General features: G+C 35.4%; 1 protein-coding gene across 1 annotated transcript; it reads left to right on the top strand.

Annotated features, from left to right (window-relative positions):
* The first annotated feature begins 4521 nt into the window (after nucleotides 1-4521).
* On the top strand, nucleotides 4522-9611 carry LOC116139071. Its single transcript, XM_031424745.1, has 10 exons — nucleotides 4522-4775; nucleotides 4982-5092; nucleotides 6099-6197; nucleotides 6373-6471; nucleotides 6557-6667; nucleotides 6742-7045; nucleotides 7400-7507; nucleotides 8249-8350; nucleotides 8572-8711; nucleotides 8916-9611. Exons 1-10 carry the CDS (start codon nucleotides 4629-4631, stop codon nucleotides 9447-9449), a joined length of 1755 nt encoding a protein of 584 aa, XP_031280605.1. The 5' UTR covers nucleotides 4522-4628; the 3' UTR covers nucleotides 9450-9611.
* The last annotated feature ends 5750 nt before the right edge of the window (nucleotides 9612-15361 follow it).

The raw sequence follows: 15361 nt of genomic DNA, 5'->3' as shown, positions 1-15361 counted from the left end.
CATAGAAGAGAATTTAACTTTTAGACAGCCCCATATCAATTCTAACTAAACCTTACGGAAATGAAAGCAAAAATGAAGTCAAGAAAGTATATTCAGGTGAATTTGTAATAGCAGTTACCAGTCCTTAATTCCAATAACCTAAACCAACCAATCACCAAAAATCAAATTACAAAAAGAGAAAAGCAAAAGAAATTCCAAAAAAAATAAATTGATTAAATTAAGCAACACGATTGAACCCAAAAAAAACGTTAGACATACTTTGGTTAAATGATGGCTGTGCAAAAGCCTAGAAGCTAAGAGTATTGGTGGGCTCCTACAGACAAACAGCTAATGTGAAGGTTAAGACGGGAAGAGAAGAAGAAAAAAGACTGTTCCTCATGAACAAAATTGCAACCAACAATCTACTCTTAATGTATAAAAATGTTCACTTCATACCACCAAAAAAATAAAATAAAATTGCATTCAACATTATTAATATCTCAAGTTTCTAAAATAAAAGCTAATATCCTGAACAAGTGAACATATCAAAAATTCGGAAGAACAAAATCTCTAAAACAAATTATATTTCGAAGATAGCAAGAACACAAACACCTTAGCCAGAAAGCTAAACTGTAACACTTAAAACCTGAGATGTTACATGCAATTGCAAATAAAATATGGCTTGTAAATGTTACAAAACATTGCATTGCTACAAAAATGAAAGCACTGAAGAGAGGCAGATAAACCAAAGTTACAGTAGTCGATGCAGATACCAAAAGCAAACCCAAAAGGCATCAACTTTAAACTTTTAAAACTATTTGTAACCTCATAGAGCAAGGACAGACACCAATCGATGCAGATACCAAAAGCAAACTCAAAAGGCATCAACTTTAAACTTTTAAAACTATTTTTAACCTCATAGACAAGGACAGACACCAAGACATGAAGAAACAAGCAAGAATGAGCATAAAGTTAATCAAAGTTAGGCATAACAGTTCATATCAGAAAACCCAAATGAAAGAAAAAACCCACCAAAAAATTGAAATAACAGTTCATTTCGAAATAGCTTGAGAGGAGAATCTTTCTCGAGCAAACAAGGGTTTAAGACTATGATTCTTGATATCAATCAAATTACCTACTGCTGCACCTAAAATATGCCTAAAATCAATTTTCCTTTCACGGTAGTTCACAAAAACCAGCACGTAAAATAAACTACATTTCTCTTTATCAATGGCAGAACACTTCTATTTATCAATCACACAAACCAGTCCCACCAAATTGACTGGATTTCATTTCATCAACTCAACTCCATTCAACACATTCATCCAACCAAAAAAAAAAAAAAAAAAAATTGAAAAAGGAAAGTGTTTAATTACCAATGGCAGATGAGGAAGACGAAGAACAAGCGCCGAACAGGAATCCAGAAGAACAAGAGCACGAAGACGAAGAAGACGCAGATGGAAGACGAAGAAGATGGTAATGGCTGGCTGTGTGTTTTAATTTTTGAAACTTCCCCAAAATTTTTAACCTAATACGTGACTTTTTTTTTTTTTTTTTATTACAGTAGTGGACGGGCGTCCATAAGGGTGGGACGGCCATCCTTTACAGGGTGGGACGGCCGTCCTTTACTTAAGGGACGGCCGTCCAACTCTTATGGACGACCGTCCAACTCTTACGGACAACCGTCCACTATCTATGGACGTCCGTCCATTATTTTATTTTTATTTTTTAAAAGCAAAAGAATGGACGGGCGTCCATTACTTACAGACGACCGTCCACAATTTGTGGACAGCCGTCCATAGTTTTCATTTTAATTTGAAACAACAAAAGAATGGACAGACGTCCATTACTTACGGACGCCCGTCCACAGCGAAAGGACGGCCGTCCAAAGATTTTCTTTTTTGATTTGTAAAACCAAAATAATGGACGGGCGTCTATTTCTTACGGACGCCCCGTCCAAACGTAAGGGACGACCATCCACAATTGGTGGATGGGCGTCCAGAAAGTTTTTTTTTTTTAATTTTCATTTTTGGGTCAAGGACGGGCGTCTATTATTTGTGGGCGCCCGTCCAAAAGTAATAGACGACCGTCCATAATGGATGGACGATCGTCCCTAATGTTTATAAAATTTTTTTATCGTATTTTACTTATGGACCGGCGTCCTTTAAAGGGGGACGCTCGTCCATATAATATGGACGGGAGTCCATGTGAGTGAACGACTGTCCATATTTACTAGAAAAATAATTATAGAAAAATCAGGCGTGGTGTGAGTCAGGGGTACACATAGGCCGGTACAAATTTTCGGTGCAAAATATTCGGTGTCCGTAGCTTTGTTGTTTATTTATTTATATTACGCAAATTATGTTAATCTATTATATTAAAATATTTTGGATAGTGAAATTTAATACAATTTTTACTATTAGCACATTTAAAAAAAAAAAAATAATCTAAGGTTTAAAAATTGTATCGTAACTTTTCTAGAAAATGCATATCTACTATAAAAATTCCCGTGTCTCTTAGTACACAAAGAGACAATGAAAAGCGCTGGAAATGGGGGTGGAGACACCGTTGATTCGCACCAAATGTGGGGTTTATCACACTAGTGAGAAAGAGCCTGAGGACTTGGTATGTAAATCTGCTTTTCCCTAATTTTATTGTCGGTTAATTTTGAATCCCTAATTTCACCAATTTCCGAAACCCACTTCCACTTAGTTAATTAACTTCTTGTGAAAACCCAGTTTCGAATTTTCTGGTTGCATGTTTCAGTATGAAAGTGTTGAGACCCATCTGAATTTGGTAACAGAGCAAATAGTGGGCAATGTAGAAGGATATATTATGAATTTCTCGAAATTGTAATGTAAACCCTTGATGAGGAGTCTCTTGTGTGTGAATTAATAAATCAGTGTAACACAAGCACACCAAATGTGAATGGTTTATGAGTTCCTAGTTGCGGATGCAATTATATGTCTAGTCGAAAAAAGCAAAAAAAAAAGAAAAGAAAGAGGCAATGCATCTTCTAGGAAAAGAGATAAAGTTGAAATGCTTAGAGATTGATGCAAATACTCAATTATATGATGATGTCTTGGTTTAGCTCCCTATGTTTTTGCCCATGTGAACTGACTGTCATTTGTGGAAAGTTAATGTCTTCTTTGTCTTCTTCCACTATTGCTAGACTAAAGTATCGTCTTTTTCTTAGTTTCAGAGTTGAGGACCCCATGACAATTTTACTAGCCATCGTTATGAAGCCTTATGTCAGAAAATGATTGAGACTTTCATTAATGAAGATTAACTTATTAGAAGAGATCAAATTTCTCCATCTCTTTTGACTGCATTCCTGCTGACAGTACTTTTACACTAGGAAAGAAAAAATTTCAGTTCTTATGCAAGAAATTTTGATTGGAATTTTTTCCCTATAGTGTAAAATTACCGTCAGGAATGGAGATTTGGATTTTAAAGAAAATGGAGGACTACATCAAGAAATTTCAATTTGTTGGGGGGCAATCTAGAAAAGGGCATGTCAGGAATTTCTCAATAATGGGTAAATTTTCTTGAACAAACTTGGGGAGGTCACTGTTTTAATTTGAAAACTTTTGGGTGTAAGGAGAGGCTAAATTATTTGATCATTTTTTATTACCTAAGGATATTGAATCAATTGATTGGATATAAATAATTTTTCTTATGTTCATACAGAGCTCTCCTGTGTCTCTTAATATTCTTGATTAGAAATTGACTGTTAACGACGGCCATATCTTTGGTCGTCGTTATGGCCAAAGATGGCCGTCGTTTTGGCCTTTTCCGACTGTCGCGGCCACGACAGGCCATGGATCTGACATTTTCTGGCTAGATTCGTTATAGATCTGACCGGAAAAGGTCATAATGACGCGTTACGACACAGATCCGACTGGTCTGTGTCGTAACGCGATTTTCTGGCTAGATTTCAGCGGTGGTGGTCGGAATCTGGCACTGCAGGTAGTGGGAGTGTTTTTGTCATTTTATACATTAGGGTGTTTAATTAAATTAGCAAACATAGGGGTTTTTTCATAAATTTTTAAATTTTACCTTGTAATACTCCCCTATCCAATTATCTAATATTATTCTCAAAATCCTATCCAAAATAATAAACTAAACGCGCCTATAGACATTAGGGATACAAATATATAATTATATATTCTTGGTGAGAGTGAGAGGAAAAAGTAAATGAAAGCTAACGAGACATCATTGAAGATTCCATGCTGACGTTTAACATGTTATGTCATTAATAAAGCAAAATAACTGAGCATAAATGCTTATAAAAAGGGAAAAACGAAACTTTGTTTCATTAATTCAGTGAACATTCCAAATCTCTCTTTAATCTCCTTAATCTTCACGAGAGAGAAGACAAATATGTTGGTCAAAGGACGAAAATGAAAAAAATTCAAGTAGCAGGAGGAGCAATAATTCTACAAGACGGTGTCGTTTTTGATTTCAGTAAAGTCAGTTGTACAGTGCACTTTACTACTTTACTCTTCGTCTTTGTCTTTGTATAAAACAGTAAAGTTATTGTTTACTGTAGCTTTACGAATTCAGTCATCAAGTAAAGAAAATCAAACACATTTCTCTCTGTTTTTCAGTTTTGTTCGCAAACCTTAAGCTAGTTTTACAAAATAGACATGGAGAATGGTCAGGATCAGGGTAAACAATCATCAAGATCTAAGAAACGTATTACCATTCATGACTCTGCTCAGTCGGGGGATGTTGATGGGTTTCATAAGCTACTTCAGGAGAATCCATCTCTTCTCAACGAAAGAAATGCAATTGTAAGATTTTTTTTTTTTTTCTTTTAGTATTAATACATATATACACTTGAAAGAATTAGATTTTATCAGCTGGTTCTTTAAAGGGTTTTGGACAAATTAAGAAGCAAAACAAAAATTAAGTTTCTTTGTAAATTAATTAATTTAAGTACAACTAATCTGAGTGTGTATATCTTCCATTTTATGTATTCATTTTGGTTTAACTGCAGATGTTGGAGACACCCCTTCATCTTTCTGCTGGTAACAACAAGACAGAAATAGTGAAATTTCTGCTTGAATGGAAAGGAGATGACAAAGTTGACTTGGAAGCGAAAAATATGGTAAGTGAAATTTATTTGTTTTATGTTTTATTAATTTTCCGGAGAGAAATCTAGGGCCTGTTTGGTTCATTACTTTAACACTTTTTAGAATAATATTTTGAAAAAAGTTAAATTGGACGGATATTATGATGTAGAATTTGAAAATTAACAAAAATACTCTATATGTTTATTTATTTACTAAATACCCCTATAATAAAATATTAAAAGTCAACAAAAACACCCATCATCCACCCATTAAATACGGACAACCGACCACCACTGCCAGAGGGTGGCCAGAGTCGCGTATCGGCTTATGACCAGCTGGATCTTGCCTGGTCGTACGCCGATATGGCTTTTTCCTGTCAAATCCACGGTAGATCTTACCGGAAAAGGCCAAATCTACTACTAGATCTGGCCATTGACGGCCAGATCTGGCCGTATTTGGTCGTCAACGACGGCCAAAGATACGACCGTCGTTGATGGTCAACGACAACCATATCTTAGCCGTTGTTGATGACTGTTTACGGTCAAAGATCTGGTCGTTGACGGCTAGATCTTTGGCAGTAGATCTGGCTTTTTCTAGTGGATCTGGCTAGAAAAGGTTAGATCAGCGCATTATCGGCCAAATTCAGCCGGTAGTGCACCATTACACTAGATTCTGGTTAGCTTCCGACAGTGGTGGCCAGAATCTGGTAAATGTGGATTGCTTGGGTGTTTTTGTAATTTTTTAAAAAAAATTTAAGGGTGTTTAGTTAAATTAACAAATTTAGGGGATTTAAAAAAAATTAAATAATATAGAATAATATTTTGAGAATAAGCTAATTTTACTGTTTAACTTTATTGGAAAAATCAAGAATAACATTTGGAAGAGTGAAATAAACGGAGCCCTAATCACTATAAAGCCAAAAAATATGCTAGTAATGACTGCTAAGAAAAAAAAAAAAAAAAAAAAAAAGAGAGAGAGAGAGAGAAACCATCTTCCTTGAAAAACCATGTGTTATATATATTGATCTGTTGAGTTTTGCAGTGTGGAGAAACTCCATTGCATTTAGCAGCCAAGAATGGATGCAATGAAGCTGCACGGTTACTTCTTGCTCATGGTGCTCATGTTGAAGCTGAAAATATTGTAAGTGAAATTCATCTGTTTTATATTTCATTAATTTTCCGGAGAGAAATCTAAGCACTATAAAGCCAAAAGATATGCTTAAAAATATGACTGCTTTAGCAAAGAGAGGAAAACTAAAAAAACTTATCTTACTTGAAAAACCATGTGTTATATATTGATCTGTTGAGTTTTGCAGTGTGGAGAAACCGCATTGCATTTAGCAGCCAAGCATGGGTGCAGTGAAGCTGCACGATTACTTCTTGGTCATGGTGCTCTTGTTGAAGCTGAAACTGAGGTGTTTTTTAATTCTGAACAACTTTTCCCGAATAATGTGATAGTGATATATTTTTATTCAATTTATTTCCCTTTTTTACATGCAGTATGGAGCAACACCACTAAAACTTTCGGTTTTGCACTCAATTCGAACTGAAGACTGTTCAATTGTCAAGACTTTGCTCGAGAATAATGCTGATTATAATGCTAAAGATGATGTATGGATTTTGATATATATTCTAAAATAATATATATATATATATATCAGTAATTTAAGTAACTCAAAATGCAGGAGGGCATGACTGTTCTAGATCATCTTTCAAAAATCCAAGAAAGTGGGAAGTTGCGTGATGTACTTCTCTCTCATCAAGAAGAGCAACGAAAAAAAAAGGCACTTGAAGCATGCAGCAAGGAAAAAGAAACGATGGATGCCCTTGATAAAGAGCTATCATATATCGTGGGTCTGGATGAACTCAAGATGCAACTTCGGAAATGGGCAAAGAGCTTTCTTGTGGATGAGAGGCGCAAGGCCCTTGGACTGATAGTTGGCACTGAAAGACCTCCTCACATCCCATTTCAAGGATATCCTGGAACAGGTAAAAATCATTGCTGCTTAATTTGATAGATCTTTCCTTGAGGGTACTATTGTTTATAAAAACTTATAGAGTCCATCATTCAAATTGAAACAAATATCCATAAACTATATAATCAAAACTAAATGGGCAAAGGGCATTCTTTTGGATTGGGTAGTTAAATTTCTATATGATGGATTTAATTATTATCTAACATATCATTTAATTTGTTTTTAGGCTTAAAAACTGGATTTGGTAAAATTTTCATTTAGCATGTTCTTTGGTTTAATTATTTTGGTGGTAATTAATAATTTTATAGAGTATTGAGGGTCTAAGAGTAATAATTTATAGCTTTTTTTATTGGGGTTTAAATCCCAGGAAGGGTGCTTCCCCACGGTAGGCCTCCACTGGCGAAACCTTTGTCAAAGATGAATGTTGGCAGCGGAAAACTTCCTCCTATGGCATTTCCAGGAAATCCGGGAACAGGTAAAATTGTTGCTTACTTTATCTTTCCTTGAGGGTACCGGTGCATCTGGACTTTTAGATTTGAGGGACTATTGTTTATAAAAACTATTACACTCTCATCCAAATTAAAACAAAATATCATTAGACTCTATAATCCAAATAAAATGGGCAAAGGGCATTCTTTTGCATGAGAGGCACAGGGCCCTTAAACTGAAATTCAGTGGTAGAACTAGGATTTTAAGTAAGAGGGCCAAAATTTAAAAAATATATATTTTAAATTTTTTTATTATGATAATTAAAAAATTTTGCTTAATACAATTATAATTTTTCTAATATATGGTGAAGCAAATAAAAGAGATGATACTAGCATAAGGAAACATATAAAAAAATCATTATTTTCTAGTAAATTAAAGAAACTAAGTAGAATAGGATTCATAAATTAATGAAGAATTTGTCCTATATCAAAGCCTTAATTTATGAAGTTTGTATAAATGTTTTTTATTTAATATATAATCTAAAATCTTATTTAGTTTATTTTTTGGATTGATTATTTTATTGGGCAACTAAATTTGTATATGGTGGACTTAAATATAATCTAACATTTCATTTAATTTTTTTTATAGGTTTAAATATTGGATTCGGTAAATTTTCATTTAACTTGTTTTCGGGATTAACTATTTTGGGGGTAATTAGTAATTTTATAAAGTATTAATGGCCTAAGGCAATAGTTTGTATTGTTCCTCGTTCATTTTAAAATACCAGGGAGGGCACTGCCTCACCCTGGGCTTGCACTGCCTCCGCCATTGCCGAAAGTTGGCACCAGAAGACTTCCTCACATGGCATTCCTAGGAAATCCTGGAACAGGTAAAATTGCTGCTCACTTTAGCTTTCCTTGAGTTAAATCTAACATTCTTTAAATGGATTTGCCCTTTCTGTTTGTTTTAAATAGAACTTGTGTACTATCTTAATAATTTTCAAAAAAAAAAAAAAAAAGTTATCCAAATTAATATTACTCCTAACATAATATATTGTTTTCTTAAATACCAAATCAATTAAATTTTTCTTTTGTTCATATTGGATATTAGGTAAGACAATGGTGGCTCGAACCCTTGGAAGACTACTCCATAGTGCGGGAATTTTGCGTACCCCTATTGTAAAAGAAGTTCAAAGGACAGATTTAGTTGGTGAATATATTGGCCAGACTGGACCAAAGACTAGGGAAAAGGTACACTGCTTTGCTTTTCATATCACATGTTTGATGAATTCCTGGTAATTAATATACAAATGTGGCTAAACTCTTTAATAGTCATTCGATGGATCATATATCATCTCTTTTACCTTTTATATTTCAAAATGCATAATATCTTAGAAACATATTTTATGTTGTATGGTTTATTTTAACAAAAATAAAATAAAAATTCATGCACAGATCAAACAAGCCGAGGGAGGTATTCTTTTTGTGGATGAAGCTTATCGACTAATCCCTTGGGAGAGATGTGGCCGTGACTTTGGGTTAGAAGCCTTAGAAGAGATCATGTCTTGTATGGACAGTGGAAATGTTTTAGTCATATTTGCTGGGTACAATGAACCAATGCAACGTGTAATATCTTCTAATGAAGGTTTCAGCAGAAGGGTTACTAACATTTTTAAGTTTAAAGATTTGAGCTGTGAAGAATTAGCTAATCTTCTCCATATCAAGATGAGTAATCAAGCGGAGGATAACTTGTTATATGGGTTCAAATTACATTCTTCTTGTAGTGAAAATGCCATTGCAGAGCTAATAGAGAAAGAGACAACAAAAGTGCAACGTATGAAAATGAATGGAGGTTTAGTGGATATAATGCTAAATAATGGCAAGGAGAATTTGGATTTTAGGATTACTGATGATTGTGTAGAGAGTGATGAATTGCTTACGATCAAATTAGAGGATTTTGAAGCGGCTTTGAGATTTTTACCCAAATAACATCACTCTTAGTGTTTGAGTGTGACGTATAAGTCTTCTGGGTTTGTGCGTGTTTAAGAATTAAGTTAGCTTGTTTATCAGTTGAACTTTTCATTTGTATTTGCAATATAACTATTTTAAGTATTTGGGATAATAAAATCTCCACTCTTTGTTTGTCATTTCTATCTTTATTACTTAGTATTGTTTTACTTTTTCTTTAACTATTTTATTACTTAGTAGGTCTTCAAGTTCTTCAAGTAAGAAGACATCCTTTTTCTGGAGTTAACCATAGAAGTCAATAAAGATCCAGTCATTGTGATTAGTGGGAGAATGAATATCTTATGATCTGAAAAGAACATAAATTTGTTTACAACTTGAACCAATCGCTCTTGTTAAATGATTATGTGTAGATAATAATAATAATAAAAAAATTAATCTATTTTTTAAACCCCTTTGAATATAAAATTAGAACTTAAAACTCATTTTGAATTTCTATTTTTATTTTCATATATAATGAAACTCAACATTTATTAGAATAAAAAAAAGTGGTATTATTTGAGCCCTCCAAAACCTTTCAAATGATTGAATCTTAATTAAATTTATTCTTATATCCATTTTCATTTTTGAAAAAAATTAAAACTAAAATATAGAAAGAGTTTAAGTAGAAGTTTAAATAACACTGTTCAACGGAAAGTTAAAATTGGTATATCAAATAATAAGAGCCCATTAACCCATTAGTTATTGAAGTTGGTCCATCAGACAAAAAGAGTCCATTGGCCCATTAGCTTAAACCTGTTTGAGACCATCATTGGAGACAAAGAAAGAGAAAAGAAAGAGAAAGGAAAGACATTCCATCTAGTGTTTTAAAACCCAACCTAAGATGAAACTCGACAAAGTGGCTGGGTCTTGGGTCAATCGGTTTAACTAATTTGACCAGTAGGTCAAATCAATGTCCAAAGTTTGAAATCTAACAAAAATACCTTTAAAAATTCTGTAAGTCCATATAGGATTAAAATCTTGCAAAAATACCCCAAACACCACCATCGGCATTGGCAAATAGAGCCTATTTTTGGTGATGACAACACTCTCCATCACCACAAAAACACTCCCCTCACCTTCTGACCAAAACTCATCTCATCACTCCCCCGTTCACCTTCCCAATCGCCGATAACAATGGGTTTCTTCTAGCGACATAGTTATGCGATTTCTAGTCGATTCACTCACCGAAAATCATCGCCATCACCACCATTGCACTCACTATCCATTCCTCTTAAAAAACCCTAACATTCTAGCTTTTAATTATTCACGGATTAGTGTCCTAATTTTTAGGGTTTTTAATTAATAGGAAAATTTGTAACCTGACTTAGTGAAGGCCTCTGGTCCCGGTTGAACTAGTTCAACCGGCTACGTTGGGCTAGTTTTTAAAACACTGATTGGATCTTCCAGGAAAAAAACAAGAGTTGAAATGTGGAAAATCTAATGCAAATATTGGGTGATAGTGAAAAGTCAAATTCAATTTTAGGGTTCATTAGACCTTGGGGTTTTATTGAATACAATTCGCTCTCTGAGTTTTTCTAAATATTACAATTTTTCCTCATACCAATATTAGGGATAGTAATAATTTCGTGTCTAAGGTTTGAGTTAAGTATTTTCTATCTTAAATAATTTTTTAATAACGTTTTGGTCTTTGTTAGTAACAATTTATTCCTTGTCATTAGCAAGCCCTACCAAAATATTACTAAAAATTTCTATACGACTGAAGTGTTACTTTACCCAAACCTTGGGCGAAATTATTAGTTTCCGTGTAGTATTATTAGTCCAATGGCATGGCCTTCCCCTTTAGTAGTGGGAGATGCAATGAAACGGCAAGGAAATAGGGCGGAGGCACTGTTCTATTTCTTTACACCCTTGACTTTGATCAAAAGCCCAAGTGAAGGCCCAGAATTTAAAACCCATTTCACTGTCATTGCATTTGCATTCAATCAATTCTTGATTTAGTTTGTTGTTTTGATTGATCTTTTTTAAAAAAAAAAAATTCTCAATTTTTAGTATCTAATTTAACTCAGTTCGACCCATTTTTTCAAACCCACATAGATAAATCAATGAATGAATTTGTGTGAATAGTTTGAGTAAAAGATTTAAGTTGCTCTCACCTAACCCTTATGATTTAGAGTTTTTAAAATTTTAGGAATTCAGGTAGAAGTAATTATATAATCAGTGTCTCAATTACATCCAATGTTCACTGGCTATTCTTCCGGGAAAACAAAGATTAAAGTAGAAAAGGCAAGGCATCTTCTAGGAAAGAAGATAAAGTTGAAATGTTTAGAGATTAATAGAAAAACTCAATTGTATGATTTGTATGATTTTCATTCATTAAGATGAACTTTATTTGAGGAGATCAAATTTCTCCATCTCTTTTGATTGCATTCCTACCGACTATTCTTCATTAGAAAAGAAAACAAATTCAGATTCTTTCATATGAAATATGATTGAAATTTTTTCTCATAGTACAAAATTACCGTTAGGAATGAAGATTCGGATTTTAAAAAAGTAGGAGTACATCAAGAATTTTCGATTTTTTCAGGGGCAATATAGAAGGGTATTTTAGGAATTTCACAAAATAAGTTAAATTTTCTTGAATAGTCTTGGGGACGTCACTCTTTTAATTTGAAAACTTTTGGGTGTAAGGGGAGGGTGTATTATTTGATCATTATTTGTTGCCTCAAAATTATGTGTCAAAAATGTGAACCCTTATTGAGGAATTTCTTGTGTGTGAATTAATGAATCTGTGTAACAGAATCACACCAAATGCGAATGGTTTATTCGTTGCTTGTTGGGGAAGCAATTTTAAGTCTAGTAAAAAAAGAAACAAGCCAAGACATCTTCTGGGAAAAAAGATAAAGTAGAAAACTAGAAATGTTTTATATTAGGATGGCTTTCTTTAAAAATTGATGGAAAGACTCAATTATGATAACTTAGTTTATAGATTTGTATTAGGATGGCTTTCTTTAACAAGTAAACACAAATTAAACCCCTTTTCTAAAGTTGGTAAGAGAATGATTTGAATGCTTATATCAATCAGTTTGATGGTGGAGACATAAAGCCTAATCCTATTATCACACGGTTCTTCATTAGTTCCAAAATGCAAAATCTAGAAGAGAACTTTTTGAGATTAGTGTAAATCTTGTCTTTAAACTAAAATTTTACAGGTTAAATGTATAGTTCATTAATTCTACTCATAAAAACCTGACCAACAACAAAGGATTCTATTGAATGATTGAACAAAGCTAAAGACATGCTAAAACGATAGACTTAAGGAAAAAAGGAGAATGAGGGCGCTAGTTTGTTATTTATTTAATTTAATTAATTTTTTTTCTTTTGAGTAATCTAGAAACCCCTGGAACTTTTTTCGCAAACCTGAATTTGAAACTAGAATCTCTGTCGAACCTATAATCTTTGAAAAAACAATAGACTTTAGCCATATGGGTGCCAATATTTGAAAAAAAAAGAGAAACAATACTCGTTAGCCACCTGTAGGTGTGTATGAGGAGAATCGAATTTCAAATATTTTTGGAACAAACCACGGGTTTGACTTATCCGATTGTTACTTGTGAATGACTGAGGGAGCAGCACACACCTTTCCATGATTTTTCTGGAAGATGGAAAGCAGTTAACTTGGAAAATAATATAAAGCTAGATCATTTTAAGAAAAGAAAATTACTTAATTGACCAAAAATGGAGGTGAATAAAATTTATCATTTATTTAAATTGACTTCACTTCACTAATGATCACTTTCTAATTTGATGACAAAAATATTATTTTATAGACCAAATAAAGTTTTTTAATGGATTATATTGTGGTAATTTAAATATTTGGCTTAAATTTATAACACAAGTTTAGTTATCAACTCATTGCAACAATGATTTAGAAAGTGATGAGATGACATAAGAGATAATTTTATTTCAACTTCTCTCTCAAGTTCATCGAATTACTGATCTATGACCAATAATTAGTGTAGACATAAAAATGTACTGGTACGGAAGGAAGGATTGATCTTGTGAGGTTGAGGCCACTAGTAATCTGTTGTACCTGCACACTTAGAGAAACACGCGTGAAGCGACAGAAAACACCGGGGTGGTGTTTGCCGTAGGCACTTCGACGCTCAAGTCAGCAAGGGTGAAAGAGGTTAATATAGTGAGGGCTAGGGAGTAGAGGGGTTACTGGAAGTCTAGTCGGAGACTGTGACTACGGCAGTGATATAAAGCTCTCCAATAAGAACTTCGGGTGTGAAGGTGTAATATTTGCCCCTCGGTGAGAGGGCTGGCTTCTGTTTATATAGTGACTGCTTGGTCTCCCAATCTTAGAAGGAGTAGGAGTCCGAGTGTAACTCTGATGCAAACCCTAGAAAAGTTAGGGCGGTGGTGAGCTGTCTTACCTGCGTCCGAATAGCCAGGTGATCTGAACAGGAAAGTCACTTTAAGTAGGAAATTGACCAGGAACAGGAAAGTGACTTCAAATAGGAGATTGAACAGGAACAGGAAAATGATTAGTGGGGGTCGTGGGCTTTGAGCTCTCTTATAGGCCCATGAAGTGAGCTAGAATTGGGAGGCCCGTGCCCAGATGCTTTGGGGCCGACCTTATCTCGTATCAAATGGGATTAATTTGGCTTGGGCCTCTAGGACTGGGCCTGACCCTCTCTTCGTTGGTGGTCCTGTTTTCCTATTTGGGCCAAGGATGATTTTTGGCCCTAACAGTTTGTCCCCCACTCTCTGAGTTAAGAGTTTCTTAAGTCGGAGAGTAGGTAGCGCTCGAGGAAAGCTTGGTCTTCCTTCGTGGGTGAACGATCGTCGGTATGGACGATCACTGTTGCAGATGAATCTTGGTTGGACATCGTTCGACATTCATTACTGACCCAGAGTGTGTCGTCGTTGCATAGTGTGTTTGATCGGTGCGACGGGCAGAAGGGAAAAGGGAACCAGGCCCGGGACTTATGAGATCGTTCGGTATGTTCGGCCGACTAGAGAGGTGAGCTATAATATTATAGTCGGAATGTTCGCTCGTCATGCCGGGTTGACTGGATTAAAGATTGAGATTGGGGCTCGCTCGGTCAAAGTACACGGGTGATCGGACGAGATAGTGGACCTCGATCAGCTTTTCATTCGTCCTCCACGGAAGGGCGAATGATCGAGGTTTCCTGCCTCGGTTCTTCCGAAAAGGGCTTGTGTCGGGCTGTTCCAAGCTGATCGACCGATCCGCCCAACCATCCTATCCGGCGAAGCGCAAGACATGTTGAATGCCTTTGGAAGTCTAGGGTTGAGTCGGTCGGGAGGATTGGGCGATGGATTGGGAGAAATGTGGGAAGTTCATCTTTGACTGTTCGTTCGGCTGTTTTGGGGGGACGAATGGGCGAAGCCTTCGACCTTTTTAACCTACAGAGAGCTTGGGCCAGATCGTTCCAAACTGGTCAACCAGTCGGGAGGTTCGCACAGGTTTGTGAATCATGGGGCCACTTGGGCCCATTCTGCCAGCTGCGTGGTGGCTCGACCAGGAAGGCAGGACGACGGGAATGGCTTTTGCTGCGGTTTCCCAGGTTGCCTGGATCCCTACCACGTGTACGGTGGTTATATGCTTCTGGTTTTCGAGGCGGGAAAACGAAAGGACACACTGACTCCCATCCAATCGTAAGCCGCCACGTGTCCTAGTATGTCAGACTTGCCTTTTAAAAACAAATGGGCAGATTGTTCGTCTCCCATTCATACTTTTTTCGCTCCTTCTGCAGAAAAACTAAGGTAGACTTTGTTTTTTTTTTTTTTTTTTTTTTTCTCCATCTTCGTTCCAGTTTCTCTTCAATAGCAGTGGATTTTGCCGGGGGGAGGCAGCTTTCTCACGGTAAACCTCTTCTTTCATGACGTCTTTCTTTTGTTTGGTTGTT

Source organism: Pistacia vera, unplaced genomic scaffold (assembly GCF_008641045.1).
Source record: "Pistacia vera cultivar Batoury unplaced genomic scaffold, PisVer_v2 Contig347, whole genome shotgun sequence".
Lineage (NCBI taxonomy): Eukaryota > Viridiplantae > Streptophyta > Magnoliopsida > Sapindales > Anacardiaceae > Pistacia > Pistacia vera.
This window is presented reverse-complemented; position numbering and strand designations above follow the sequence as displayed.